This window comes from Falco rusticolus, chromosome 1 (genome assembly GCF_015220075.1).
Source record: "Falco rusticolus isolate bFalRus1 chromosome 1, bFalRus1.pri, whole genome shotgun sequence".
Classification (NCBI taxonomy): domain Eukaryota; kingdom Metazoa; phylum Chordata; class Aves; order Falconiformes; family Falconidae; genus Falco; species Falco rusticolus.
This window is the reverse complement of record NC_051187.1, coordinates 75,572,213-75,598,584: the sequence shown is the minus strand read 5'-3', so window position 1 is coordinate 75,598,584 and position 26,372 is coordinate 75,572,213. Positions and strand designations below refer to the sequence as shown.

Sequence of the window (26,372 nt, the reverse complement as noted above, 5' to 3'; positions counted from 1 at the left end):
GTGCTGGAGAAACCGCGTCTTCAGTATTTGATCTGTGTTTGAAAACTGGGCTCCTGTGCTACTGAAGTCTGGTTTAAACAGGGAACACATCAGCTGAATACCTTTTGGAAAGGGAACTGAATTTCAGTAGATCTGTGCTCAGAAATTCTCAGTAAAAGAAACTGGATCAACTTTTTCCCTTCTGTACAGATGGGTTTTGAATCTTAGAAAGCAATAAAAGAAAGGATGCTCTAGAGAAAATATTACCACTTTTAATTGCAGAATTAAAGATGTCGGCGGAAGCTTGACGCTATCTGCTCTAAGGAGATGGTGCAAAATGCCTGCACTTCAGAAAAGACGTGTTCTAGCTGTACTAAAATTGTCTGTCGTCCATGGGAATAATTCCATTTTACATGTGCTAAAACTATGGAGAAGAGACTAGTCACTCATGAAACTTAGTCCTGGGTGGAAGGGCTTGCAGAGGTAGCCCTGCAGTACCAGGGGCTGGGGGAAGCACTATGCCTGAGCGGGATGCAACCCTGCTCGGGACTTTTGACCCTGTCTTGGTGCAGAAGGACAGAAGCTCATCCTGGGGCTGGCTGGTGGATAAGTCAACACCGAGCAGTGAAGCTCAGGCTCTTTGTAGAAAGTGGAGAGTGGAAAAGGGAGATAATTTGCTATTCACCTGGATAATTACCGGCATAGAAGGTGCAACACTGAGGTGAACAGAGAGGTCTGACTGTTAAGTAATGTGATTTCCTTATTCAGCAGTATTTCCTTCTTTGTACTACCTGCAGCTTTATGAAGCCTTTACCTTTCTAAAAAGTCTTGGGGCTGTTATCCTGGTCCATGCTGAAAATGGAGACTTGATAGCTCAGGTGAGTGAACTGTCATTTTTGCTTCACTTTGTGAGAAGATAGAGAAAAGAGAGGAGAACTAAAACCCTCTAGTCAGAAAACGGGTAGGAAGAAAGGAACTACCTGGTAGGTGCTTTAACTGAGCCTGATGCACTCACTACACACCGCTGGTGTAAAGCCTGGGATGAGGGGATGGAGGCCCTTTTGCCTGCTTTGGTAGAGCATTGATGAGGCAGAGCAGGGATCCCGACAGCTCCTTGCCTTGGCACCAGCTGAGGACTGGATGAGGGGGGCAGAAGGAAGCTAAAAGACCTTTTCTGAATCTGGCAGAAACAAGTGAAACATAACAATGTGAAGCCTTGCTCAGAGATTCTGGGGACAAAAAGCGGAGCTGGGAAGCTTTATGCTAATATTTCTTGCTGCAGCTATCAGCGTAAGCAGCATAGTGAGTTTGGAGCTGGGGGTAAAGCACTCAGACCTATTTATTTTTGAGAATATTCTTACAAATCTCTGAAGTCTGAGAATAAGAAACCACTGTGATCTTCTAAACATTTCAAAAATGGGCATTAAAGTGCAAGTCCTGCTCCTGGAAGATGCCTCTTAGAACCAGGAAACTGGGCTCCAGTTCAGTATGTTCCATTACAGTGTCCCTGCTCCCCAGTGCAGTCTTTGCAGGTCGAGTCCCCTGTGTGGGTACTGTCCTCACGCTGGAGTGTGCCGTAGCTCTGATCTGTGCCACAGCACCTGGGAAGAGGTATCCCAAGGGCAGCAGATGATGGTAAACCTTCCACTGGTCTTTCAGAGGCCAGGATTCCCCTATAAAAGAGAAGGGGTGAGTTTGGGTGGGTGGTGTTATGACTACACATGTGTCAGATGAGTCTTTTAGGCTGTTGCAGAGATGTCTCTCTCCTCTGATCCCTCGTACGTGCATAGACCTCCTCTGAGGTCTCTGGGGCTCCAAGTGAGCCGACTGATTTTTCTGCTGAGCTCTTTATCTGCTGGCTTATCCACTAAGGACTAGGCTGCAGAGCTGACAGGGAAATTACGACAGCCAAGAGCAAGTCGTCTCCGAGATCTGGACTAGGGAAGATGCCTTGTCTGGTGGTTAAGGGAGAACCTCAAGTGAACATGGAGTGGTTGGGCAGTGCGTAAGGGCTCTTGCCCACATGGCTTTATTTTGTTGTTTTTCCCTCTGTGGTATTTTGTCCTTTATCTGTCTGGTAAGCATTTACCCCCTTTGAAAGCCTTCTTTCCCTTTTCCCTTCAAGTCTGGATGAAATAACCACTGGGCTCAGAAGTTAATGGTGAGGGGTCAACAGGCACGTACAGTGCAGTTGTGGCTTTCCCCCACTGAAACCAGATGAAAACCCTCATCTGGATTCAAGAGGGGGGAAAAAAAGGCTGATTTCCCATGGAGTTTAGCATGATTTAAAACTACCAAAATATGTAATTTGTAGTTTTAATGTGACATAAAATATCCAGTAGAATGAAAATGAATAATAAGAAACATAATAAGTCAATATTACTGTGCAAATGGCAAAATGAATCAAATCAAACGGCACCCATGATGTTTTAGTACAATCCTCATTAAAATCAAGGTGCAGTCGTGGAATTGCATTTCTGAAATAAGTCTGTTTCAGTTACATTTTTCTTTGATCAGTTTTAATATACAGCTATGGAGTATGAACATACAGGACAGAAAAATTACGAGGAAAAGAGGAAACAGTAAAGAAATGTGTGTTATGTTATACATCAATGTATTTCTTCACCGTTGCCTTGTCTCGTAAAATCAGACTTCCCTTATGCTTTTATTTAGAAGGATTATTTGGATAGTGAAAAGAAAGCTGCCTGCAGGGAGGTTTTTCAGGACTACCCCCTGTGCAAATACTAATTTGATTTTATCTAAAAAATATTCTAGCTTATTAGCACTTTCAGATCCTCTTACAGGGGGTAATTTTATCGTGTAATCTGATTTTATTGCGTGATCTGTGACTTGCTTCAAGACGCAAACCTATTCTACTTTGTGTAGCCATTCTTTGCCATTTTGCTGGGGTTTTTTTATATGGTTGTAACTTTATTTTTTGTTGTGTTTCAATTATCTGAAGTCTTCAACTGCCACTGTTCAGAGCTGTTGCATTAATGATTTAGAGCAGCTGTTTTTAAGAATACATATGAAAGATTATGGTTTTCTAACCAAAATATTCTTAATTACACAGTCAGATTAGTACATTCCTATTAATGCCTCTTCAGCCTTGATTGGTTGCAACGAAGGCAAAAGTATATATGAAAATTAACTTGCTCAGGTTTTGCAGGAGTGTGTTGGTAATGTGTGAGCTTTTTGCCCTTGGGGACCTGGGATCAAAAATTTATTAGATGACGCAACACAGTACGTTTGGTAACTTCATCCTGGTCTCCAGAGGACATTTGTCTGTTTCAAAGAATCATTACATTTCTTCAACTTGGCCCATTAGTGGGCAGAGCAGGCCAGGGTTGGAGGAGCATCAACAGTTCCGGTCCCACTTCTGCTCTGCTGGCAGATGTGGACCAAGCTCCTGTGGAGGATTGTCCACCAGAAGTGGTTGACCACTATTTTCTACAATAAGAAAAGTTTATTCCAATACCACTGCTTGACCTTAAATTAAAAGCTAGATGACACTTCTTTGTCTACTATTTTTTTTTAAATTATGTCACTGCTGTGAAGCTGGAAGGCACAGATGTTTTCTGACAGTCCTCCATTGGTCCTAAGATGGGCTTTTTGGTGTGGATACAGCGCCCTCACAACTAGAGAGCACTGTTCTGCTTTCATGAAAACATAATTTTAGTGATTCAATCTGCAGGAAAAAAGTGTTACAGAAAAACCGGATGCCAAAGGCAAGACTTTATCTGTTGAAGTGTCAGCAATGCTAAAAGTTTGAGGAAGGTGATAGTGAGTGCTTCATGGATTGCAACCAGGTAGGATCTTGTGCAAGTAAGGGAAGAATCATAGGCTGGAAATAGCCATAATTACTATTTAGTGTATTGGTTGAAGCCTGTTCCCTGGATTGGTGTCTTGATGTCACATAAGACTTTCTGGAGGGCAGAGGAGATTTCCAGCTGTGCAGCCCAATGGCTCGAGGCACAAACGCTCGGTTGCATTGCAGAGGCAAATCCTCTGCGTGGAGCAGACGCTGGGGTGGCGTGGGACCAGTTTAGAGCCAGTGTTTTCAGTCCTCCTCCCCCATCAGCAGGCTTACACAGCTGCATTTACACAGACAAAAAAGGGGCAGTTCAGCGGTATGGGTGTTAATCCGCCAGAGGATGCCTGGTGCAAGGGTTTCATCCTGCAGCGGCGTTCAGCATTTATCCTTACTTTGCAGGAACAAAAGCGTATCCTGGAGATGGGAATCACCGGACCTGAGGGACATGCCCTGAGCAGGCCTGAGGAGGTAGGAGCCTTCCCTCTTTTTGGCATTCATGGGAATATTTTGCCTAGCTTGTAGTATCAGAGCTTGGCTTCTGTAATGTGCAGGTGATAGATGGGTGTGTTGCAGCAGTCTGCTTCTCCCAGTCTCTTCCAGTATTATTCAGACTTGGAAAGTCCAGCTCCCTTACAGCTTGTTTGTTTGCCTGAAATACCCTTTGCTGCTGCAGCAGGTGCATTCTCTTGGTCCAGGGATGAGTGTGTTCTTGTACACTGAGGAGCTGCAGCTCTGGCTGCCCAAGTCACTGGTGTGCATGTATTTTTTGAGTGTGACCCTTGTGATTTGATTTGTGATGATATAAAAAAATGGGCATATCAGGGTAAAAATCAGCAGTGCAGCTTGCGGGTTAGGCTTTGGACTAACTGCATCATTAAAATGCTTTGGCTGCAAACCTCTTCTAAGATGCATGTGTACATATATACCATACATATGCATACGCCCATGTACCGATCTACGTTTATGCCAGCAGATATATTTGTAGTAGAAATGCAGGCTGTAGAAATGTAAATATGCGAGAATGGAAAGATGCTGCAAGGCAGCTTATTTTATGCAGCTCTCTTATAATGAAAACCAGGCTTTGGTATGGATCATCTCAGGCATCTGGAAGGGGTTTCTTTAATGAGAAGGAAAAGGTGGAGACATGCAGATGTCCCTTAATGTACACAGTTCAGACTGTGAATGGGATGATGGAGGGCGGTAGTGGGAAGTGACTGCTTTCCTTGAAGGCTAAAGAGACAAGGGCCTGGGGATTTGAGGCTAAACTGGAAGAGATTGTTGTGGTTTGCAGATCTTTATATAACCTCTCCCCAAGGCAAAAGGAATCAGCTTAATTGGTTGCATTCTTCTATTGAACTGTTTATGTACTTCTTCATTTTGCTGTTCCCTTTTAATGAGAACAAGGGCCTAAGGAAAATCTGCATTTGCAGTTTCCAGAAAGGAATTTTGCCTCTTTCTGACCGTGCATCTGACCATCTTAGCCCCAGCACTGAGGTACAGAGGTCCTGCTTCCTTTCCTGGTCTTCTGTGGATACGTTCGGGGCTTCCAGAGCAAATAGATAGATTGTGATAAAAGTTTTAGGACAACCTGAAAGTGACAGTCTGATTTAAGAAAAAAATATTTTACGAAACTGTGAAGAATTAAGCCTTGTGGTTTTGGAAGGGCTAAGTTGCTCGACTTTTCTAGCACAACTCTTGAACCAAAATTTCTGTACCGTCAAGTCAATATTTTCAGTCACAACAGAGTTTTGGGTATTAGAATGCCAGTGCTATGAGTCTGTCTAGGAAGGAGGTACAAAACCGGTAACTGGGGAAGGGAGTCTGCAGAGCTGCTGGGGGGCACTGCTCCCCTGTCTGAAGATGCCTGCCTGTGTGCCTACGTCCCAGGTGGCTCCTTGGAAGGAGATTGCCTTCATGCTGCCAGAGGGGACTTACTGGGCAATGCTTCAAAAGCTTTTATGGATTACGGGCTAAATTCAGTTCATAGTGCTGAAGTTGCTGTTTGGGAATACTTTGCATTCACTGTCATCTTATCCTTATGTAAAGATTGCATAGCATAAGCTGTCAGGGACAGCTCAGATGTTGTCTCCAAGCTGGAGCAATGTTTCCTTGCTTTGTTCTCCTTCCAACTGCAGGGTAGAGGGTTGAAGCAGAAGAGTGGGAGGGAGGTAAGGAGGAGCCCCATCAGCTGCTTGGATGTGACCTTTCCTGGGGTGCAGGGAGCCAGTTGTGCTGGGGCAGCTGCACCCCATTAAATGGAAGTACAGCCTGGCCATGGTTACTCCTAATGTGAAGTGTCTGAGGTTGGGTTAGCTCCCTGTTTCCCAGCACAGCATCTCTCTTTATGGAAAAAAACAGAATCAACCCCTGAAGAGTTGTTGCTAAACAGTGAGAAATATGGCTAAGTCCTCCAGTTATTTTTAAATTCAGTCTGCTGTTGCAGTTAACTTTTTCCTCCTTGTTTTCCTCAGCTTGAAGCAGAAGCAGTTTTCCGTGCCATCACCATTGCCAGTCGAATAAACTGCCCAGTGTACATCACCAAAGTGATGAGCAAGAGTGCGGCTGATATCATTGCACTGGCCAGAAAGAAAGGTAAAAGACTTCCTTTTCTGCCCCAGAGTCTTTTTTTTTTTTTTTTTTTTGTTGCTGTTAAATAGAAGCTCAGTGGAAAACCTGTTCATCTTGACCCAAATCACAAGATATAGGGAGAGGTTGCCAAAGAATGGTAACACCATCACAGACCCTAAATATTTACAGTTGGGAAAGATGGAGGGAAGTCCTACATTTTTCAGTTGGGAAACACTGTCCCCTTGAAGACTGTGTTGTAACTCTTCTTCTTGCTGTCTTCCCTTTTGCTTTTCCCTTAGGCTATTGTATCTCTGTTCATGGGAGGGAGGTATTTTATTCCTCACAGGGCTAGCACATCTTCTGTGCCTTTTGGTGGTATTTCAGGGTATTACCCTCTAAGGGGTGGCTTGGGCAGCAGACCTGCTGTTAGAGATGCCTGGTGCTGACTCCTGGCCTTGCTGCTGGAGGCTGACCCCATTGGATGTGCACTGGGGACATCTGTGGGCCAGCCCTGCTTGCTGAGGCTGTGGGGGGATCCAGGTTACAAAGCACCCAAAGGGGACTTGTGAGCTAGGGGCAGCTGCTTTCGAAGCTGCATTTGCAAGTCAAGACTGTTCTGCTGGTTGGTGTTACAAAGCACATGAGCCATATGGAAAAGCCAGTGAGCAAAATGCCGTCTTGATATTTGTATTTCTGGAGACTTGGGAGTACAATGCTGGGGATCGTATGCTGCTATCTGCTGGTGCTGTGCCCAGCCTGGGAGTAGTAAAAAGGCATCTGTCTGCGGGAGCCCATCCTCCACCTAAACGCCCTCTGAATCGGAGCAACAGGGAGAACGTGGCTGTGATTAAAACAGCACAAATTAAAACCAGGTCTGAACTGTCTCCTTCTGGGTTAGAAAGAGAGCTTTGTAAATATGCTGATCAAAAGATGTGTAGCTCAGAGAGCCTCCTGATCAATTTTTTATCGTACAGACAAAGCCGGGGCTGCTTAATTTCTGGGAGCTATGCTGGCCGTGTAGCAGTGTGTGAATTATACATGGCTGCATGCAGCAAGCGCTATAATGTGCTGAAGAGAGAGTGGATTGTAATCATTCCTGTATATCCTTGTTTCCCCAAGGTCCCCTTGTGTTTGGAGAGCCTATCACTGCCAGCCTGGGGACAGATGGGACACACTACTGGAGTAAAAACTGGGCCAAGGCTGCAGCTTTTGTGACCTCACCCCCTCTGAGCCCTGATCCTACTACTCCAGACCACTTAAATTCACTCTTAGCATGGTAAGATCCTCATTTTTTTTACAGGCTGATGGTCAGGCAGGTGCAAAAGACACGTGGGGTGAATCATCTAAGCATCAGTTTGGTTTCCTTTAGACTAGCCTCATACACAAATCAGCAGGGGAAGGACAGGGAAGGCCAGCGACGGTTATATCCCTGTGTTTAGGCTGTCAGGTGAGCAGGCAGGGCTCTCCAGCTCCTCGTTAGCATGATAGAGAGGCAGCTGCTGGCTCTTCAGGAATTCGTTCTTTTTCTTTCTGCTTTTCAAGCAATGCCTAGTTGTGCAGCTAGGTAGGCTTTAGCCCAGGACTTCAAACTGGCTTTCTCCCTAGTTCTCTGTTTTCTCTCCAGCCAAACTGTTAATACGTGATCGGATGGCATCCTCACTGTCCAGTATAAGCAGCGACCTGGTGGACAGACCCCATCTGTGGGAATAGGCTCCGTTTTAAGCCCTGGTCATAGCTGGCAAGCACAGCTTCTGAAATCAGGGCTGTCCCTGAGCGCAGAGATACCTAGAACCGAGAAAACCTTCCTGGTGCAGTTTTTGTCAAGGCTGGTGTGGGGCTGTAAGCTGTGAGCGCTTTTGAGTCTTGGGCTGTCCTAAATTAACTTGTAGGTCTTTGTAGCAGAGTTTCATGATTTTAGCTCCTCTGTATTGAAAACTTCTGACTTCTTAGTCTGCCTTCATCTGGCATGGATCAAAGCCATATAAGTTTATTACTTGTGTTTAGTTCTTGCAGCCTTGCTTTTACTTTTAGCTTGCCTTGTGTCTTTATAGGCTCCAGGGTCCTCAAGCTGGAAGACAGCAAAGATAAGTGGTACATACAGAGAAGGTACGTCAGGCAGGAGGAAGAGGCCGGAGTGGATTGCAAAGGAGACTGTCAGGGACTCAGGTGGAGACAGGCTGGTGAACTGGAGGCCATCACTTGACAGGACAGGGATATGGGCTGACTGTCTTCACGTTGGCAGGGAGAGTGTTACCACTAGAGAGATGAAAGGGATGTGGACAACAGAGGGCGAAGTGTCTTTCTCGTATGGATAAGAAGACATCAGCGATGCCTTGCCAGCAACCCAGACTGTAAACCCATCCCTTGACAGTGTTTCCTGCCTGTAGCCAACTGTGGGTCTTCTTTAGCTTAAGCAAAAGACCATCTGCTTTGAAATGAAACAGAAATTCATAGCTGAAGTCCCACCAGGACAGATTGCTAGTGCTGGAGTGAGGAACTCCACTTACCATTCAAAACCTTATTTATAAATTAAGCCATGTGGTACCAGTTATCTCACGCGCTGCGTCCCCTTCCTAGGGTCTCCAGCGCTCTAGCCAGAGAAGTAGTATTTGAACCCTAAAAGTGACCCACTGGTCTTCAGAAAACATTTCCTCCTGAGGTTAGTTTTCCATGTGACTACCTGGCAGGCTGTACGGCAGGCAGTGCCAGCGTGGCTGGCAATGTAAGGACCCTGCATGTGCAACCCAGGCTTGGACAGAGCTGCCCTTTAGGTGGGTGGGCGCCTATGCGTGATGGCAAGCTGCCGTCAATCAGTGCCATTGCTTCGCACACATCTCTCCTTGCTTACGGGCGGGTCAGGCTGTGCAGTCCACCAAACCCAGGTTTTAGCTCAGCTGCCCCAATGATGCTGCGTGGACAGCGCTGTTAATGAAGGCACAGTTGAACTCTGAGTTATGTGTCGTTCTGGCAAGAATATGCAGGAATTTGTTCTGTTGTGACAGTCTGATGGCAGAAATAATTTTGCATAATTGAGCTTTCTGTTCCTTAAAATCAGGACAAGGAAGAAAAATTACTTTTCTGGTCTGATCCATCACTATCAGCACTGTAAAGAATGAAGCTCATTGTGTGAGGGTAAGGCTGTTAGCCAGCACATGTGAATGTGTACCAAAATGTCTGGCTCTTCACTCTATCAGACACGGCTATATGTTTTCTAGAAGAGAGTCCCAAAATAATAGTATGTGGGTCAAAACAGATTAGCTAAAATAGTACGCGAATTTTTAGAACTGCAATCCAAAGAATGACTTTTTTAAACTAACATCAGAAAGGCAAACTGAGGAGTCACAGAAGTTCTCGTTATCTGTCAAGCATGCAAAAAAGCCTTTTTTTTTTTCTAGTGGCTTAAAGTCCTAGATCCTAAATGACAGCAGCTTAGCCTGCTTTTGGCTTTAATACTTTAAATCTATACTGTGAATCTAAAAAAAGAACTGTATATTTTATCAGTCTGCCCTGCATTTGTGGGGAATTTTATGCAAGAGTGATGGTAAAAACAGTGTTTGACTTTTCTATTGCACTTTCCATTAGGAGACCGATATCTTACCCTCATTAAAAAAAAAACTTAAAACATTCTTCCTCTGCAAGTATGCAGCATACTGCTTGTGACATTTTCCCAGAAAGCGTTGATTTTTCACTGAAAAGCTCATGTGTACAAATCCAGCATGTCTCATGGGGTTTGCAGACTGGGTTTGCCTTGCGAGGTCTGGTCCTTGTTTCACCTGTGGGCCATGCACCTGAGGTAGCCTTCATCTTCCATGGTGTGCTGCTGCATTATTGCCACCGCGATACACCATCCCTTCTGAACTAGGCATGTGACATCTTGGTGCTTCATGGAAGATGTCACCAGCCATGAAAGCCTTGTTGACAGTGAAGAGTAAGATGATGAGGTATCGATGTGGCATAAGATGATGAGGTATCGATGTGGCATTTAAAGATACACATGTCCACTGTTAATTCCCACCATTCCATCTTTTGGAGATGTTTTCCGTGATGATCCCTTCTCATCTCCCAGTTTTTCGGTTGTTCTGATGCTCTGTTTGACAGTAGAGTACATCTAGGCAGTAGGAGCGCCAATGTAGTTAAGGAGGTGTTGGGCGGCTCTCAAGCAATGTGCTTCAGCTTCAGAAGTCTTCTGCTGGTTAGACAGGGGAGTGGTGCATGTCATTAAACAACATTGAATGTCAGAGGAGAGGGAGTTCAGAGGAAGTGACTCCTTTTTATCTTTCATAAAGATAAAAATATCTTTCAGGTGTAGGAATTAATAGCGTGGGGTAAGAAGCATAGTAAAACCTCAGGGAAATGGGCAGTGGTACAGGGCCTGGCTGTGACATTCATGTTTTCATGGTTGTGTTCATCAGAGGGCAGAAAAGAGAGAGAGGGTAAGCCATGAGAAACTTAGCTGACAGGAGAGCAACAAAAAGCGAGAAGTGGCGCTGCAATTTTTTGACTTCGTTGTTGTGTTAGAATAAATGAATGTTTAACTGATGGATTTGGTTTCATCCTATGGAGTAACACCAGGCAGTCATTAATAATCAGGAATAGCTAAACCATAGCTGCCTTTTCCATATTAAATACATGGGTTTGGCTTTTGCTAAAAACTGGCTGGATGGCTGGATGGATGGATGTGAGCATTCATGGAGAAGAGCCAGAAAAGAGGCCAAAGGTTCTCTGACTGCCAGCAACCATTAGGGCTGGGAGCCCATAAAATTGCATTAGAATTACTGATGTGTGACACTTTTTTCCTCTGTACTTGGCTGTTCGTTAGCTTGCTGGAATCTAAATTTGTGGACCAGAATCTTTCAGATGTTTCAGAGCTGGAACTTGCATAGTCAGTAAAGAAAAGGACGACAGGCTCTTGGGGACGTCTCCCTTCTGGAGTGATGGAAGAGAAATCATGGTGTGTTTTAATGTGCTCGTCTCCTGTAAGCTTAATCAAGACCTAAAAATAGCACCCGTTTCCTGTGGATATTGAAGAACCCATCTTCCTTTTTGTCTTTCTATTCTTGCAAGATTCTGCATATTGGTTATGTTCTTCCTTATTCCCAAGAGCAGCTGTGATCCATTTCTGCTCTCTGCAAAAAAAAATTCTCTAGACTGAAAAAAACCTGACTTCTTAAATAAAAGCATTATTATTTGGTAGATCTTTTTGAGTTTTACTCCATGCCTTTTTCTATGTTAAGACCTTTAAGTTGGATAAATCCAGAGCACGTGTTTGACTTCCATATGCCTGCCTTTGTTTAATTAGAAGATTACCTGATAAAAAACTTTCCTTCCTTTTCTATTTTCAAGGTTCTGTTTTGGAAGGTCAGACAAGAAATATTTGTGTAAGACTTGCAAGAAAAATGTATGTGCAAGGGAGAAATGGAGGGAAACAAGCTTGATGCTCATGGCTTTGCATTGTAAAATTTGACATTGTTTTTCAGCGTGGTTGTGAATTAGTTTATCTTCAGAGTGGCAGACATTTCATACAAGCTTCCGATCATTTCCTTAATCCTAGAATAATCCTTTGTCCTGATTAGTGGGCTTGTGCCTGATCTCGATAGATAAGCAGCCTGAAAGCCGAGGGGGCTGTAATCTGGGAGTTCAGGGTGCTCCTGAGGGAAAGTGGAGACGTCCAATGCTGTCATCACTCTTCAGTGATCTGTAGCCAACATGTAAAGGCTGCTGACATGACTTACAGCCAGGCTTCTCGTGTGTAGGCTTGAAAGGCCCGTTCATAGCTAGTCTGAGACCACAATAACAGTGGTGATGCCTGGTGTAAACCTTCTGTATGTTAACTCCGCAGTGGGGACCTGCAGGTGACGGGAAGTGGACATTGCCCGTACAGCACTGCCCAGAAGGCCATTGGAAAGGACAACTTCACTATGATTCCTGAAGGTGTCAATGGAATTGAGGAAAGAATGACTGTTGTCTGGGACAAGGCTGTAGTAAGTAATTACTTTTATGGTCTGAAAAGAAATTGAGTGTCGGCTGAATAATGAAAGCCAGGAGACTCAGCCAGCACTTAAGTGACTTTCTAATATATTTCTGAGAATTCCCTGGGAGAGCACTACTACGAGGTGAATTGTTTATCTCAAAAACCTTCTCCAGTTTTATGAACTCAGGGCCGTGTTTCACTTTTGACGCTGCAACACCATCGTGTTTTATTAGACCTGAGGCTTCCAGATTCCACTGCTCAATTTTCCAGTTGTGTCAGGGTGGATGCTTCTCAGAGATGTAGGATCTGGAGCAGTTTAATGATTTTGATATGGACCCCATATAAACAGGATGAATGGATCGTTTGAATTTGAGAAGCGTCTCGTTGGTTTTGAGAAATTAGAAATGGATGAGCCTGAGGCTAGACGATAAAATGCTTAGAAGGAGAACAATACGTGTAATCCATAGTGGCATATTTTGCAGTGGGGTGCCGGTATAAGTTAGTAACTTTTTGATGGTTCCGTGGATCCTAATGTACAATGATGTTCTCACTCCGTTGCCCATCTTCACATGCACACCCACGCGCGCGCACACACACACACACACTCATTACCTCACATTGCATTGCGCTCAAACGCATCTTGCAGACTGGGAAGTGGTAGTATTTACAACGTGCTCATGAGCACTTCTCCCAGACTGTGTTTAATAATCACTTTCTTCAGGGACCACTGTTGAGATTCCAAGCATAGAAGCAGCTTCAGACATCTGCCAGATAGGAGCAAAGCAGAGAAGCAAGCGCAGTGCAGCCAGCCAGTGCTGTTTCTTTTTTGTTACTGCCACAAAGGGAAGGAGCTGCAGCAAGGGCTGCAACATGGGATTTACAGGTGGTAACATTCAGTCCTGCACCACTTAGCTTATATTTTGCAAGTCTCGTGTTTTACCAGGCAGGAAGTAAGTGCTTATTTAATATTTAAAAGTTGGGTACTGTTGTTCTTCCTTGGAACATTGTTCTTGCTTATTGCCAAGGAAGACCTCAAAATACTCTGCTGAGAGATCAAAATGCTGTTGTGTACAGCTGCTGTTAAGCCATCACTGAGTATATAAAAAGTTCAATTAGTGGTGACATTTCTCCGGGCGATGACTTTATAGTTGGGGTTGGTTTACTTAGATGTATAGGTTTGGTAATACTAAATTATGTAAAAATTATTATAAAAAAAAATGGACTTCATTTGCAAGAAGTGTTTCTAAAAAGAGTCTGAATCTTGATCTTCTATTTAATCTTGTAATAGTCATATAAGTTTCTCTATTTTAAAATTGTTAAACCATTTAAATGGAAGTTACTAGAACTAGCAACAAGACACACTTTTGGCACCTCTGTAGAGAAAGGGACCTCAGATAACTGATTAACTTGATGGTGTGATCTGCAGTAAGGTGTTATTGGCTTTTCTTTGGATGCCAGGAGTAGGACATTCATTTATTTGAAACTCCCAAGTAATGTGCCATGTATGAAGTCCTGCTTGATAAAATCTTCGCTTCACGCAACATCACCATGTGTTTGAACTACGTGCTTTCCGGTATCTCCCTGACCATCTAGTACTCTGAATAGTGAACCCCCATTTTATAAGCCTGTTTTGCTCAAATCACGTTGTTTTTAGGCCACAGGCAAGATGGATGAGAGCCAGTTTGTAGCTGTCACCAGCACCAATGCTGCCAAAATCTTTAATCTGTATCCAAGAAAAGGCCGGATTGCTGTAGGATCGGATGCTGATGTGGTTATTTGGGACCCTGATAAGGTGAAGACTATAACAGCTAAAAGCCATAAATCGGTAAGGAGGAAAGGAAAAACGGTAGGAAAAAAGAAATTTCACTGTTGCTTTTCAGCTGTTCTAATTCACATGAGCACCAAATGCACAGGATATAGAGGAGTGGGGTAACTACCTCCTTCTATTCTGAAACTGGTAAATGTTTCAGAAGATGGAAGTATTGAAATATTGCATTGGAAGCAGTGGGATCAGGAACGATTTCTTTTCTCTTTGCGTATACCATTGCACTATTTTTTGCATGCTTGTGGCAGAACTGTAAATAGGTACGAATCAGCAGCTGTGCAGCTGAAGCTAATAAAGCTGTGATGATAAATTTAAAGCTAGCTCACTTTTTTTTTGCTTACCTGAAAAGCACCTGATATGATAAATTGCATGATTAAATCAACAGTATTCTAAATTATGAGAGGTGATTAAATATTTTGATAATACAGATCTCCTCAGCTTCATGGCTGGGATTTTCTATTTAATTTTCTATTTACTGCATACTTTTCTGCCCTTGGTGCGGAGTTCCAGTGACTCAATCACTTCAATTTTGACTGTGACAGGTTTTGTCTTACGTGTTGTCTGTCTCAGAGCTGGTGTCTTATTGTTCAGTGCTTTGGTCTTTTATAGTGTGGAATTCTTCTAAAAGTTTTACTGGAAATCCAGTAACGTGGTTTATATAAAAAAGGCAAAACCCTTTAGAAACCTTTAAAAAGTAAGTTTAGGCAATTCAGTTTCTTCTTCTCTGTCTTCAGATCTCTCTGTATTTTGAAGAAAGTAATCATCACCTGCCCTTTGACAATTATTCCCATTTAGATTCAGGTTTTCCTGGTCCTTTCTGGACTCCTTTAGACAGAAATATAAATACGTGTGCTGGCCCCTTTGGAGTTCCCTTACGCAGTCACAGCAGATGCTTGGTGGGACCATGTCCTCTGCTGTTTGGCAGCTGAGTCACAATTTTCCTTCCTTAAGGCTATTGTACTTCTAGAGGCTCTGGTTAAATACGGAAGGTCCTCTTGAACAAATGAGAGAAAGCCCAGATGGAAAGTGAGAAATGGAAAGGAAAAGTCTGATCCAAGAAAGTCTGATCAGAGAGATTCTTTAAAATAATTTCATATCGAGATGCGTTGCTTTTCCTTCAGGCAAAGCAATCTTTTACACCATCTAATGGCAGTTGTCTAGAACTATCCCTACCAATGCAGATTATGTTACTAACCCAAAGAGATCTTGTACCGAACCTGCAGTGAGTATGCTTGTTGATCTTCAGGCTGTCGAGTACAACATCTTTGAAGGAATGGAGTGCCATGGTGCCCCACTCGTGGTCATAAGCCAAGGGAAGATTGTGTTTGAAGATGGAAATCTGCATGTAAATAAGGGAATGGGTCGCTTCATCCCTCGCAAACCTTTCCCTGAATATCTTTACCAGCGCATCAAAATCAGGAATAAGGTAATGTCAGATATTATTTATTCTTCTTTCTAGCCATACCCTCTTGGAACCACAGTAGCACCTGTTTTTGATTATTATTGTGCTGAGTCCACATCAGATGGACTGTATGTGACGTGATCAAAAAACAGCCACAAAAGTTGTTCCTCCGCAAGCGTGAACTGGTGTAACTTAATTAACACCATGAGCTTCAGTGGCTAGAGCATATAATTGCCTTACATCCAGCTGTGCAGGCTTTTGAAGGGAGGTGGACTAGGAATAGAATTTACTTTTTGTTAAAATTCAGGGAAAAGATAAAGCTTCTTTGGGGAGAGGGTTAGCCGGCAGAAAACCAGAATTTTAAATTGTTACTGAGCTTTGCGTACTGAAGTGCCACGCTGCAGAGAAGAAAAGCGTGTAAGCCAGAGACACTCATTATATTTGGCATCTCTGTTGGTGCATTTGCTGAGCTATTAGCAGCATTCACAGTGCAGAAAACTTTTATCTTGTGTTTAATAAAAAGCTGGGTAAATGACCAAGATTAAGACTGGGTCACTTCTGGTTTTGAATGACATCAGTGCTCCTCTGCTGAAAACCAGAAAACCAGTTGTCTTGGCACTAGCTCGGGGTTATTTGGAATTAGCCTCTTGTCACTGAGCAAGGAACTTGCTGTGTGAGGACAGGTAACAAGATAAATTGAAACTCGTGTTTTCTTTGACCAAGCATATGTCACAACCTGTGAGGATGGCAGCTGAAATTAAGTGGATGAGCAGGTTGATAGTTTTTTTCATTCAACATTTGTTACAGAAATTCTGTCAAGCTGTGGGATACTAAGGGTCTGTGCTTTTAACCAGAAAAGGCACTGTAAAAATCAAATGTGCTTGCCCAAGTTTTGCAAAATACCAATCAGTATTTCACTTTTTTTACATTATGTACTTAGATGGCACGGGCCCTCTCTTCATGCTGGCCTCTCAGGTGTTTAGCGCATGGGAGTGCTATATAGATACTGACAATGTGATTTAAATATTGAAAAAACTTTAAAAGCACATACCAGAGAGTGGTGTCTTATGCCAGGAGCTTGCACAAAAGTAACTGGGCTGAATAACCTGCATCTGGCAAACGTGCCTGGATTTGGGCATCTTGGGAATTTTGACATTTAGGAAAGCTGTGCAAAAGGACGAAGAAAGGGAGGGGTATTTTTGCTCTTGCGGCTCCCTCTGCTGCCTGCCGAGAGGAAGGGTGAGCAGATTCGTGTCTGCATTTCTTTTTCCACTATCAAATTTTATCCGTTGGAAATATTTAGAGAACCCCAATGACAGTCATATCAGCCACCATATGAATATGTCAGTGCATGACAGAGGAATATACAAAGCCTGTGTCAAACAAGGGGCTGCCAAGCTGTAACTGGCAAGGATAGCAGTATAAATTTATCCCTGATGCAGGGACAGCAGTATAAATTCCTGCCTTTGTGGGTCCCTGAACGATGGATTCATTTCTGTGATGGGCAGCAGCTCTGTTATGGGCATTAGTTTTGGCTCAGCCTGCAAGACGTGGCTCTTCAGAGCCTGATGTCCCCATCACGTGAAGCAAGGAAAACACATTGATTTCTGTAAAGGCTGGATCAGACCCCTGTGAATAGTGTCCTTCTATATGGTATTTTAATTCCACTGTTGGGGAAATGGCTCTGGAACAATAATCTTGTAAGGCAGAGATTTCTGATCTTTGTGATGAGCCTTGGATTCTGAAATTCAATAAATTCAGGTTCTTCCTGAAAATTGGAACTGTCGTTTAAAAATACTGTTTCCTAGATTCCTGTGATTTTAAGGCCAATGAAGCTGTTTTGATTGTCTTTTCTCATATTCATTGTAGGAACTGTACAGGGATAAAATCTAGAGACCTCAGACTGAAGTCAGAGCTCAAATGACAGATATCCCATTGACAAATAATGAAAGAACGGGTCCCATGCCACAGTCTAGCATATAATTGCTTTTCTAGTTGATGGCAAGAAGTGGAAACTTTCGAAGTTTTAATTTAAAAAATTGCCACCGCTTTTCAATGATCTCTGGTAAAAATAATGAGACTTCTGAAGGGGAGGAGCAGAGAAAATACAGGCAGGAGTGAAACTGCTGCAATCAGTATAGTGAGTATTGGTCTTGTAACAACCCGAGTGGGATTCAGCAGCTGAACCCACCCTGCTGAACAGCCTCTGGGTGGAGGGAGAAGAGGTGGTGGTGGCTGATCTTACTTAAAATAAACATCTTTGGTCAGACTTGTTCTTTTGAATCCCATTTCTCCCCATTGACTGTGAGGGAAGCCTAATCGGGATCTCTCTCTTACAAATGCAGGGAGGTAGTTTTATAATTTCCTTTGTATGTAAAGCAGATTGTAGCTTTGATGAGAGTGTAGATGTGTTTTTAATTCAGCTAATGCTGAATATAGCTCTGTGCTCAGTGGTCTCGGCATTTAGGCAGGAGTATCGTTAGGGAGCGTTATCAGAGCATTCAGTGTCTACATTTTTATTCTCCTCTTGATCTAGGTGGGAGGACTGCAAGGAGTCGCCAGAGGAATGTATGATGGCCCTGTGTATGAAATCCCAGCTACGCCAAAATATGCAACTCCTGCACCCTCAACTAAATCCTCCCCTGCCAAAAACCAGCCCCCACCAATCAGAAACCTCCATCAATCCAATTTTAGCTTATCAGGTAAGTCAGCCTGACTCAACAGAAATGTTATAAAGCCATGACTATGGATTATTTGTGATAAATTTCAATTATAAATACTTCTTTAATCGCCTATGAAAGGATTACATATACTCACATACATGCATATACTTACATATATATATATGTATGTGTACATATATGTTTTTATACATTCTTTCCCTAGTAATATTTTACGCATTGCCCAATATCCAGAATGTTTGCAGTCTAAAATTCTTCTCTGCCTGCAATCTTTTAATGTTACTTCCCTGGCCCATTACAGTTAGTGGAGGTCTCTGGCTGATGTGGCTGAGGCCCCTTGGTGGTATGTGCAGCTGACGGGACTTGGGTCTGGTACAACCCATGTGGCTCACACATCTCAGATTTATTTCTTGCTGCATCACCAGAGACTGCTAGACATGGAAACCTCAACTGTCCTGTGGCAGGCAAAGCATGTGCAGAAGCTGTTCATATGCAAATCAGAGTATTTCTTGTCCTCTTTGCTCTTGGTGCCCAAAAGATTTTCCATGGTACATAAGAAATAGACTGGAAAATCATCCTTGGGGGTTGTTGGAAATAATTCTTGTCATCTGAAGTCATTTAAAAGTGTGTCAAATCCTTACCCTTCAAAAGTCTACGGCCCAATTGGTAAATAAGTGGCTCCTTATGATGTTAGGAAAGTCACTGGATTTTCTCCCCTTTGGGAGCCAGTGGTGGAGCTTTCCTCCCTGACAGATTCTGTCTTTAGAAACTAAATGAAACTTCTGGAAGAAAGCCCAAGGAGAACAAATAGTTTAAAAACCCTTCTAGTGAGTCGCAGTATATTTTTGCCCGTACACCTGGGGCCATGGTGAGCATATACAGACAGGTAAAGCTATATAAAGCAAAAAAAAGTGCTTAGAAATTTGACCTCTAATAATAACAAGCGCACATAGGCATCTGAAGCTGTGGTTTCACAGTCTACTGCTGGATCTGGGTACTACCAAGGCATTTAGTGGTACAAATTTTATGCAAATTAGGCAAACACATTGCTGCGTTCGTATGAAATGAAGCAGAGCCAGAGACTGCGGTAGCATTTAAAATGATCCTGTGCTTTTACGGTAGTTTGCCATTAGGAAGCTTGAGTGTGATCAGACAATATTTGGCCTGGCAGCAAGCTTGCTGTCACATTGTTTAACCTTTCAACATTTTAAAATGCAGTTTGAAGTGGGTGTGAGTTTACATCAGCTCAGTGCTCCTTTCCTCATGGATTTATGATTGCTAACATCAGATTTACTGTACTGTTGACCCACGGACACAGTAGGAACAGGTATTCTAAATCAGTGGGGCAGGTCTGAAAAATCCACTTTGCACATACATACAGGTTTTGGGATTTTTTTGTAGTTATAACGGTAATAATTTCTGTCAGGGTCTGATCTCAGTAAGGGAATCTAGTCTGTAGGCTGTCGTCCCTGCCTGGGCTTTTCTTCAAGTCACTGGAAAACAATTCCCTATGCAGGGTGAGCATCAATCAGATCCCAAACATTGAATCCTACACTTTTTATTGAAGACAACTGCAGGTAGGCACAGAAATGTGTGTTGGAGATCTGCTTGGCACTTGAGTCAAGAGAAACCAGCTGATCGCTGTTTGAGGGGAGCATAGCTATAACTAGGCATGTAAAATCTCACTGCTCGTGGTTTATTCCTTCTGGTAGCTTTGTTAACTAATTTTCTGTTGTTGCAGGAGCTCAGATAGATGACAACAACCCCCGCCGTACTGGCCACCGCATCGTGGCACCTCCGGGTGGCCGCTCTAATATTACCAGTCTTGGCTGAAAAATGGTGATGGACAAGAAACACAAGGATGAAGGCTCATGGGAATACTGTCTGTTCCCTTCAGTATCTGTGTATCAAACCCACAGTTTTATTTGGTACTAATGGAAATAAAAACAGAAATGTCTTTTTTTTTTCTTTTTTTTTCTTTTTTTTTTTTTTTTTGTATAGGAAGAGGTGATAATAGTGTGGTGTGTTTGCTTGGAACTACTTGCCTCACAATTGTGCTTTCATGCCATAGTCACCTTAAAGCATGGTGCTTCCATTGCCCCTTTAGTGACTACAGGTTTTAGCTTCGTCTCGTAACTGAATGATGGTTCCTTTGCATCCTTTCGCTGTATTAGAGTAGTTAATGCATGTTACTGAGTTACTTATGCAAGTTGCATTCTGTGAGTGAGTCCCTTTAGAACACGTTGCCAACAATTGACTAGACACAATGCCAAGATTAATTTCCCTATTTGAGAAACACCACCAAAAACACTTATGAAGGAAGAAAATGGCCATCTTGAAAGTATGCAGTAGAGTAGTATAGGCAGCTTCTGTTTCATCTTTAATTTATTATAAACCCAAGAAGCACTTCTCTCAGACACAGAAAATTATCAGGACACGTAATGACAAATGGTCTCTGTAGCACCTGTCTGTTCCCACTCGGTACGTTCCAAGTCTGTGTCCTTCTTGTTTCCATTTTAGACAGAGACATAATTTATACATACCAGTGCCATTGCCACCCCTGCAGGGATTTCTCCACCTGGGCAGTAGTGCTCTCCTTCTGCATGAGATTTTTGGTACTTACAAATAATCCAAGTTGCTGTCGGATTTTTAAAGTTTTTTGTACAAAGTTTTTCCTTTGTAATCACATGCATTTTTACTTACTCTACCGTATCAAGATCTACTAGTCATGGTTCAATTTCTGAATTCAAAGCTTGTGAAATAAAGGAAATGAATTGATGGGTAAGCGTCTTCCTCTGCTTTCCAATGCTGTTGCTCAATGATTGAAAATTTAGAATGGAGAAACTCCAGAGACATTGTCTTTAGGTTGACGTGTGAAAGAAAGAACCTCCTTAGATCACAGGGGGTGTTAAATGTATAGATATCTGCATATGCTTACTATAGCATGCCATAATCTGCCTTTATTAAATAGAGCTGATGGTAACAACGTGACGTGCTACTGATGTGACAGTGGTTGACATTGCAGCTGCCTCAGTTTTGGCTAAATGAGACCTAAATTAGCTTTCTCTCAAGACCTTGAGGTCTGCATCTGATTGGCTTTAAATGGTAATTGATTGCCATCATCTTCATCTGTGGTAAACAGAGAGCCAGTCTGCAGTGCCCCAGTTTGGCCTAAGCTGTATTTGACTTCAATACTGGTTTTCTCTGCTGACTTAATTGGGATAGCGTGTAGGGATGGCACGAAGACAACATTGCTGCAGGTAAGGTGAGGAAAGCAGGCTTGAATTCTGTCTGTGAGAGTGAAGGAAATGCTTTCTCCTTGTCTTTCTGACTCACAAGCTATGTTAAAAACCCTTTTCCATTGTTTTTTCCTTGTCTGATTGCGTCGCAGATGTGGGAGGCGTGGGGTGCTGTGAAGTAGGTCAGCAAAATACCTCCCTGTGCCTTGTGCCACTTCGCCCTTGTCTGCCCTACAAAGCTGCACCAGGATAGGCCTTATAGCAGCGTGGTGGTGCTGCGGAATGGTTTTCTCTAGCTGTGATGCTTCACCCCTTAGCTCCTATCCATCCCTTCTGTGCAGGAATAAATTCTGTTGGCACAGGGCATGTGGTGCACGCCAGGTGCACGAGGCATACAAAAATATAGTTTTGGAAAGCAGCCTACATGAAGCCCGTCATCTCATTCTGGAGTCAGTATGCTGTCAGCTCCAGCTTGCCCGGGAAAGGAACCGGTACCCTGGAAAACCCCATGTTGGTCAGCTTGGTCTGAAAACCAGGTCTGAAGAGCCAGCTTTTCTTTTTGCTTTGATTTGAACCAGTAAAGAATCACTGCAATTCAGCCTGCAGTGAACTGAACTGACTGCTCCCAAATTAAAGAGACAAATAAAGCTTTTCATGAACAATACCTTTTGCTAAGGATTCAAATCAGTGTTTCCTACTGCTTGGAGAGTGCCCTCATCCCTAGGCTTCTTCGCTTATTTGGTGGTTCAGGTATTTTATATGACATGAAGTAAAATAATTTGCTCACTCAGTGGGTCAGGATTTTTGTATGATGTAAAATAACACTAGCAGAGAAGCCTGAGGACAACCTGCCCTGGAATAACCCACAGCCTAGGAGGTAGGACAATCCTGAAATGCCAAGTATCCATCTCTGCTGTCCTGTTCCAACCCGTTATGAGCGCTGAGAGAGCCAGCATCAGTTCTGGCAATAGAAATAAAGCCGGTTTGTGAAACTGAGGCAAACTTGCCATAGTGTGAAAATTTTGGAACTGCTGGTTACAATTTCCTTAGCGATTTTTCTTGTGTGTGTTTGTGCAAGTAGCAGTGGTTGCTCACCAAGGAAAACGACTCCATCTGTGAGGCTGGTCAAACCTGAGGTGACAGAAATGACTGTTGTGTAACTAGCATTGACGGATTCCACTTTTCCTACAAGCTCAACAGGATCCTAAAGCAAAGAACCTTTTGTCTACAAGCGTGTCAAGACCCACTGCTGTTAACATGCATTTATACTTTCGTGGTGATGTGTCCATGAATAAATACACATGTGGGTGTTTGTGAGGCACTTTGTGGTTCAGTGCTTCTGTGAACAAGACTGTGCATGTCAGGTCAATGTAACTGCTGTTCCTCCAAGGAGAACTATGCCAGTGTGCTCATGATGTTCATAAGCCCCCGCAGCCTGACTGCTGCTGCTGCGAGGGCTGCAGGAAGCCCAAGGATCCTGTGCTGTGCCTGGGTCTCCCCGCTCAGGACATGCAATACTACCTGGATGTCATTCAAGCAGCATTTTTCTGGAGCACAGGTACCTTACTGCATGGTCACCAGGTGAGGTGACGGATGCCTCACCTGGATCATCGTGATACGCTACCAGAGAGATTGCTCATGGGGGCTTTAAACAAAGCAAGGTATGTGGTGCTTCTCTTCCCACCTGGAGGTCTATTTCACAGCCATGCCCCTGTCCCTACATCACTAATCGGTCCTTAAAAAAATAAAAGAATAAAATGTGCATTAGCTGGTGATTCTGAGTACATCTGCAGAATCGGAAACTGTATTTGAGCTTGTTCCCTTGTAGGAGCACCAAGCTGTGAGATGGTGTAAACTGTGGATCAGGAGCTGCTGTTAGCTGCAAGAAGCAAGCAGTGCAAAGCTTTCATGCTTTTTGAATCATCAAGCTTCAAAAAATTTGCAGCAGGGCTATGTCCTTTTAATACCTGATAATGATGTAAAACTGGCTCTTCCCTATTGGCAACTGCAGACCTCTTAAAATTTGTCCCTATGACCAGTGTAAGAACTAGCTTTGTCAATCAAGTGATGTGGATGAGAAGGCTGCATCCAGGGATTGTTTCCCAAGTGATAGTTTGGACCAGTTCATCTGCTACCAGAGCACTGTAGTTACGTGTTTGAATTTTAGTGTTTGTAGCAAAGCCTGTTAATTATGATGCTCAGACTGTAGCAAAGCTGACAGCTATGCCAGCCGTTACATGTTTCTCTTAGCAATATGCTGATCTTTGACCTTAAAAACTAAAAACACAGACTGGACCAGGCCGGATGACCACCTGCTCTAGGTTCCAGTAACCAACAACATAAGCTTAAGTGAGGCCAGAAGAAAAAAGCAAACATACAATGCTAATGTTTCCCTCAGTTTCAGTGCCTTGTAATTTCTTGGGAAGCATCATCATCGTTGTACTCCGTAGCAGGCAGTTAAATTTTTTGCCATGAATTTGCCAACACCCTTTTAAACCCAAGTAAAATCTTGGCATTTATGGCTTCCTAGACCAAGGAGTTGCACAGCTTAATGCACAATGAGAAAGTGTCAAGCTCGTCTACTTGGCACCAGCTAATTCTTGCCATTTAGACCTAGCCCGTATTAAATCTCAGTGATCTAAACAAACTGATGTGAGGTTAGTTTTTTTATCGTGATTGTTGTGAAATTCACATAAGCTTTCTGCATGTATTTCAGTGGTGAGTGAGGGGTATTCAACTGAAAATAAATTGTGTATAGGAGAGGGAATAATATCTTACAACACAGCAAAAATGCAGAGTTTGGGATACTGTCGGGTATCATGTAACCAACCAAATATTTGCAGTGATAGGGATCGTCAGGTCTCAGCCCCCCTCCCCAACTGCCTATTCTGTAATTTTCTACCACTGTGAACTGTACGTGCAAGGCTACTTTTAAATACATAGTCATAAGATACTACTTTAAAAAGCTTAGCAGCTTCTTCCTCACAACTGGAAGCAAGCCGACTGCTAATGCTTCAGTGACTGCAATGCTGTTTCTGGAAGTCTTCAGCTAGCAGAGCCAGCCTCTTGCCCCCTCCCCGATGCTCTGCAGTGCAGCAGTGGCCGCAGCTGTGATGGTGCCCAGACCAGGAGCCCTTCCAGCGCAGAGGCAGCTCCCAGACAGCACAGGGCAGGCTGGGCAGCTGCACATGAATCCCTCCATAGTCTCTGCTGAACGCATGGAAGAAACACAACGGAACTGTTGTAGATGATGATCTCTGGGTGTGAGTATAGCTCCCAAAGACTGTTGTAGATGCCATGATGGAGAAAGTGAAGGTGCTAATCTGGTGCTTGCCCCAGTATTCGGTTCCTATGTGCATGGGCTGATCAAAAGATCTTCATGTGTGCCTTAGGAGTGCTTGCTTACATCAGGAAGCTGCCCATGCTGCAGTTTTAATAGGCACCAGCCTGAATGTCCCAAGTACAATTTCATTAAGTTGCATACCTCTTCATGTGGTCCAGGCCACCTCTCAGCAGACTTCGGCAGTATAAGGCTTTCCACATTCTGCTACAGCAGAGAGACTATTGTGGGCTATTTTGATTCTTGCATGATATACAATGCACTGAACAACTCTTAACACTATGCTTACAGTTTGTTTGATATATGCCCTTGTCAAAAAGCTGTGAATGAGGTTGAGCACAATCATAAACTGCTGTAGTAACTTGCTGCCCTTGAAGCTTAAAAAAGGAGAAAAAAGGCATGCATTTTCTCCCTAAATTTCTGCAGCAAGTGTTTTAGATATGTACCTGTAAAGGATGATCAAAGCTCCCTGTCAGTCCCTCCGGAATAAACTAAAGAGAGGGTGCTTTAGAGATTTACACTATAAAGCGAGTCTTTGGAGCCGTGACTGGTGCCTAGGTATCCCATTTTCCCTCATCTGACATCTCTATGCTGGAGACTGCTCTCAGCTGGCAAAACTGTTCAGCAGTTTATCTCCCAGGGATTCTCTAGGCACAATCCCTGTCTTGCGAGCAACTTCTACCATCACTTAAAACACAGGTAAGATACAGAGGTATGGGAAAGAAGCACCAAACATTTCAGTAATAAATCAGCAGGAAGGAATATTAGAATCATGGAAAGATTTAGATTGGAAGGGGTCCAGCCCCTCCCAAAATAAAAGGGGCTAACTTCAAAGTTGGGTTAATCAGGATGTTGTCCAGTTGTAAGTCTCCAAGGACGGATGTTCTGCATTCTCTCTGAATTACCCGTTCCAGCGATTCACCTGTTTCATGGCAAAGAATTTTTTCTTCCTGATGGGCAACTGGTGTGTCTGTGCTGGAACTTGTGACTATTGCAATAAGCTGTGCTCATCCGGCTGGTGATAAAGTATTTTACAGCATCAGGAAAAAAATCTCGGTCTCTGTACTGTTCTGTGTTGGCTCAGAAATAAGCAGACACATGCATTTAAACTGAACTGAGGGGCCAGAGGTAAAAAATCCCCACTCTGCAATGACTATGCCAGGAGCAGGATACAGATACTGCCACCATGGTTAAAGTTGAAAAATATACCAATGTAACAACATAACATAATGCCAGGGGAGGGTTACATTGGATATTAGAAAAAAATTCTTCACTGAAAGGGTTATCAAGCATTGGAATAGGCTGCTCAGGGAAGTGGTTGAATCACCATCCTTGGAGGTATTTAAAAGATGTGTAGATGTGGTGCTTAGGGACATTGTTTAGTGGTGGAGTTGGCAATGCTGGGTTAATGATTCGACTTGATGATCTTAAAGGTCTTATCCAATCTAATCTATAACCTAACATAAAAGTTGAACAGTGCTTAACTGAAAGCCAACTGTTGTGAGCTTAGCTTGGCATTTGCTACACTTGTTTCTTGGTCTAATGAAACTGTC

General features: G+C 43.3%; 2 protein-coding genes across 9 annotated transcripts in view; one reads left to right on the top strand and one right to left on the bottom strand.

Annotated features, from left to right (window-relative positions):
- Nucleotides 1-21,019, top strand: part of CRMP1 (collapsin response mediator protein 1) — a 52,347-nt gene extending 31,328 nt beyond the window's left edge. For both annotated transcript variants that reach the window (XM_037385075.1, XM_037385083.1), the window contains exons 6-14: nt 777-857; nt 4,193-4,261; nt 6,265-6,385; nt 7,481-7,637; nt 12,201-12,342; nt 13,987-14,157; nt 15,404-15,583; nt 18,096-18,261; nt 19,982-21,019. In XM_037385075.1, the coding sequence (XP_037240972.1) occupies nt 777-857; nt 4,193-4,261; nt 6,265-6,385; nt 7,481-7,637; nt 12,201-12,342; nt 13,987-14,157; nt 15,404-15,583; nt 18,096-18,261; nt 19,982-20,073 (1,179 nt within the window). In that variant the 3' untranslated portion in view covers nt 20,074-21,019. The remainder of the gene's footprint in view (nt 1-776; nt 858-4,192; nt 4,262-6,264; nt 6,386-7,480; nt 7,638-12,200; nt 12,343-13,986; nt 14,158-15,403; nt 15,584-18,095; nt 18,262-19,981) is intronic.
- Nucleotides 886-26,372, bottom strand: part of EVC (EvC ciliary complex subunit 1) — an 80,956-nt gene continuing 55,469 nt past the window's right edge. For 4 of the 7 annotated variants that reach the window (XM_037385012.1, XM_037384999.1, XM_037385022.1 and 1 more), the window contains exon 21: nt 886-1,652. In XM_037385012.1, the coding sequence (XP_037240909.1) occupies nt 1,463-1,652 (190 nt within the window). In that variant the 3' untranslated portion in view covers nt 886-1,462. The remainder of the gene's footprint in view (nt 1,653-26,372) is intronic. The other 3 variants (XM_037385009.1, XM_037385054.1, XM_037385063.1) reach the window with 2 other exon arrangements.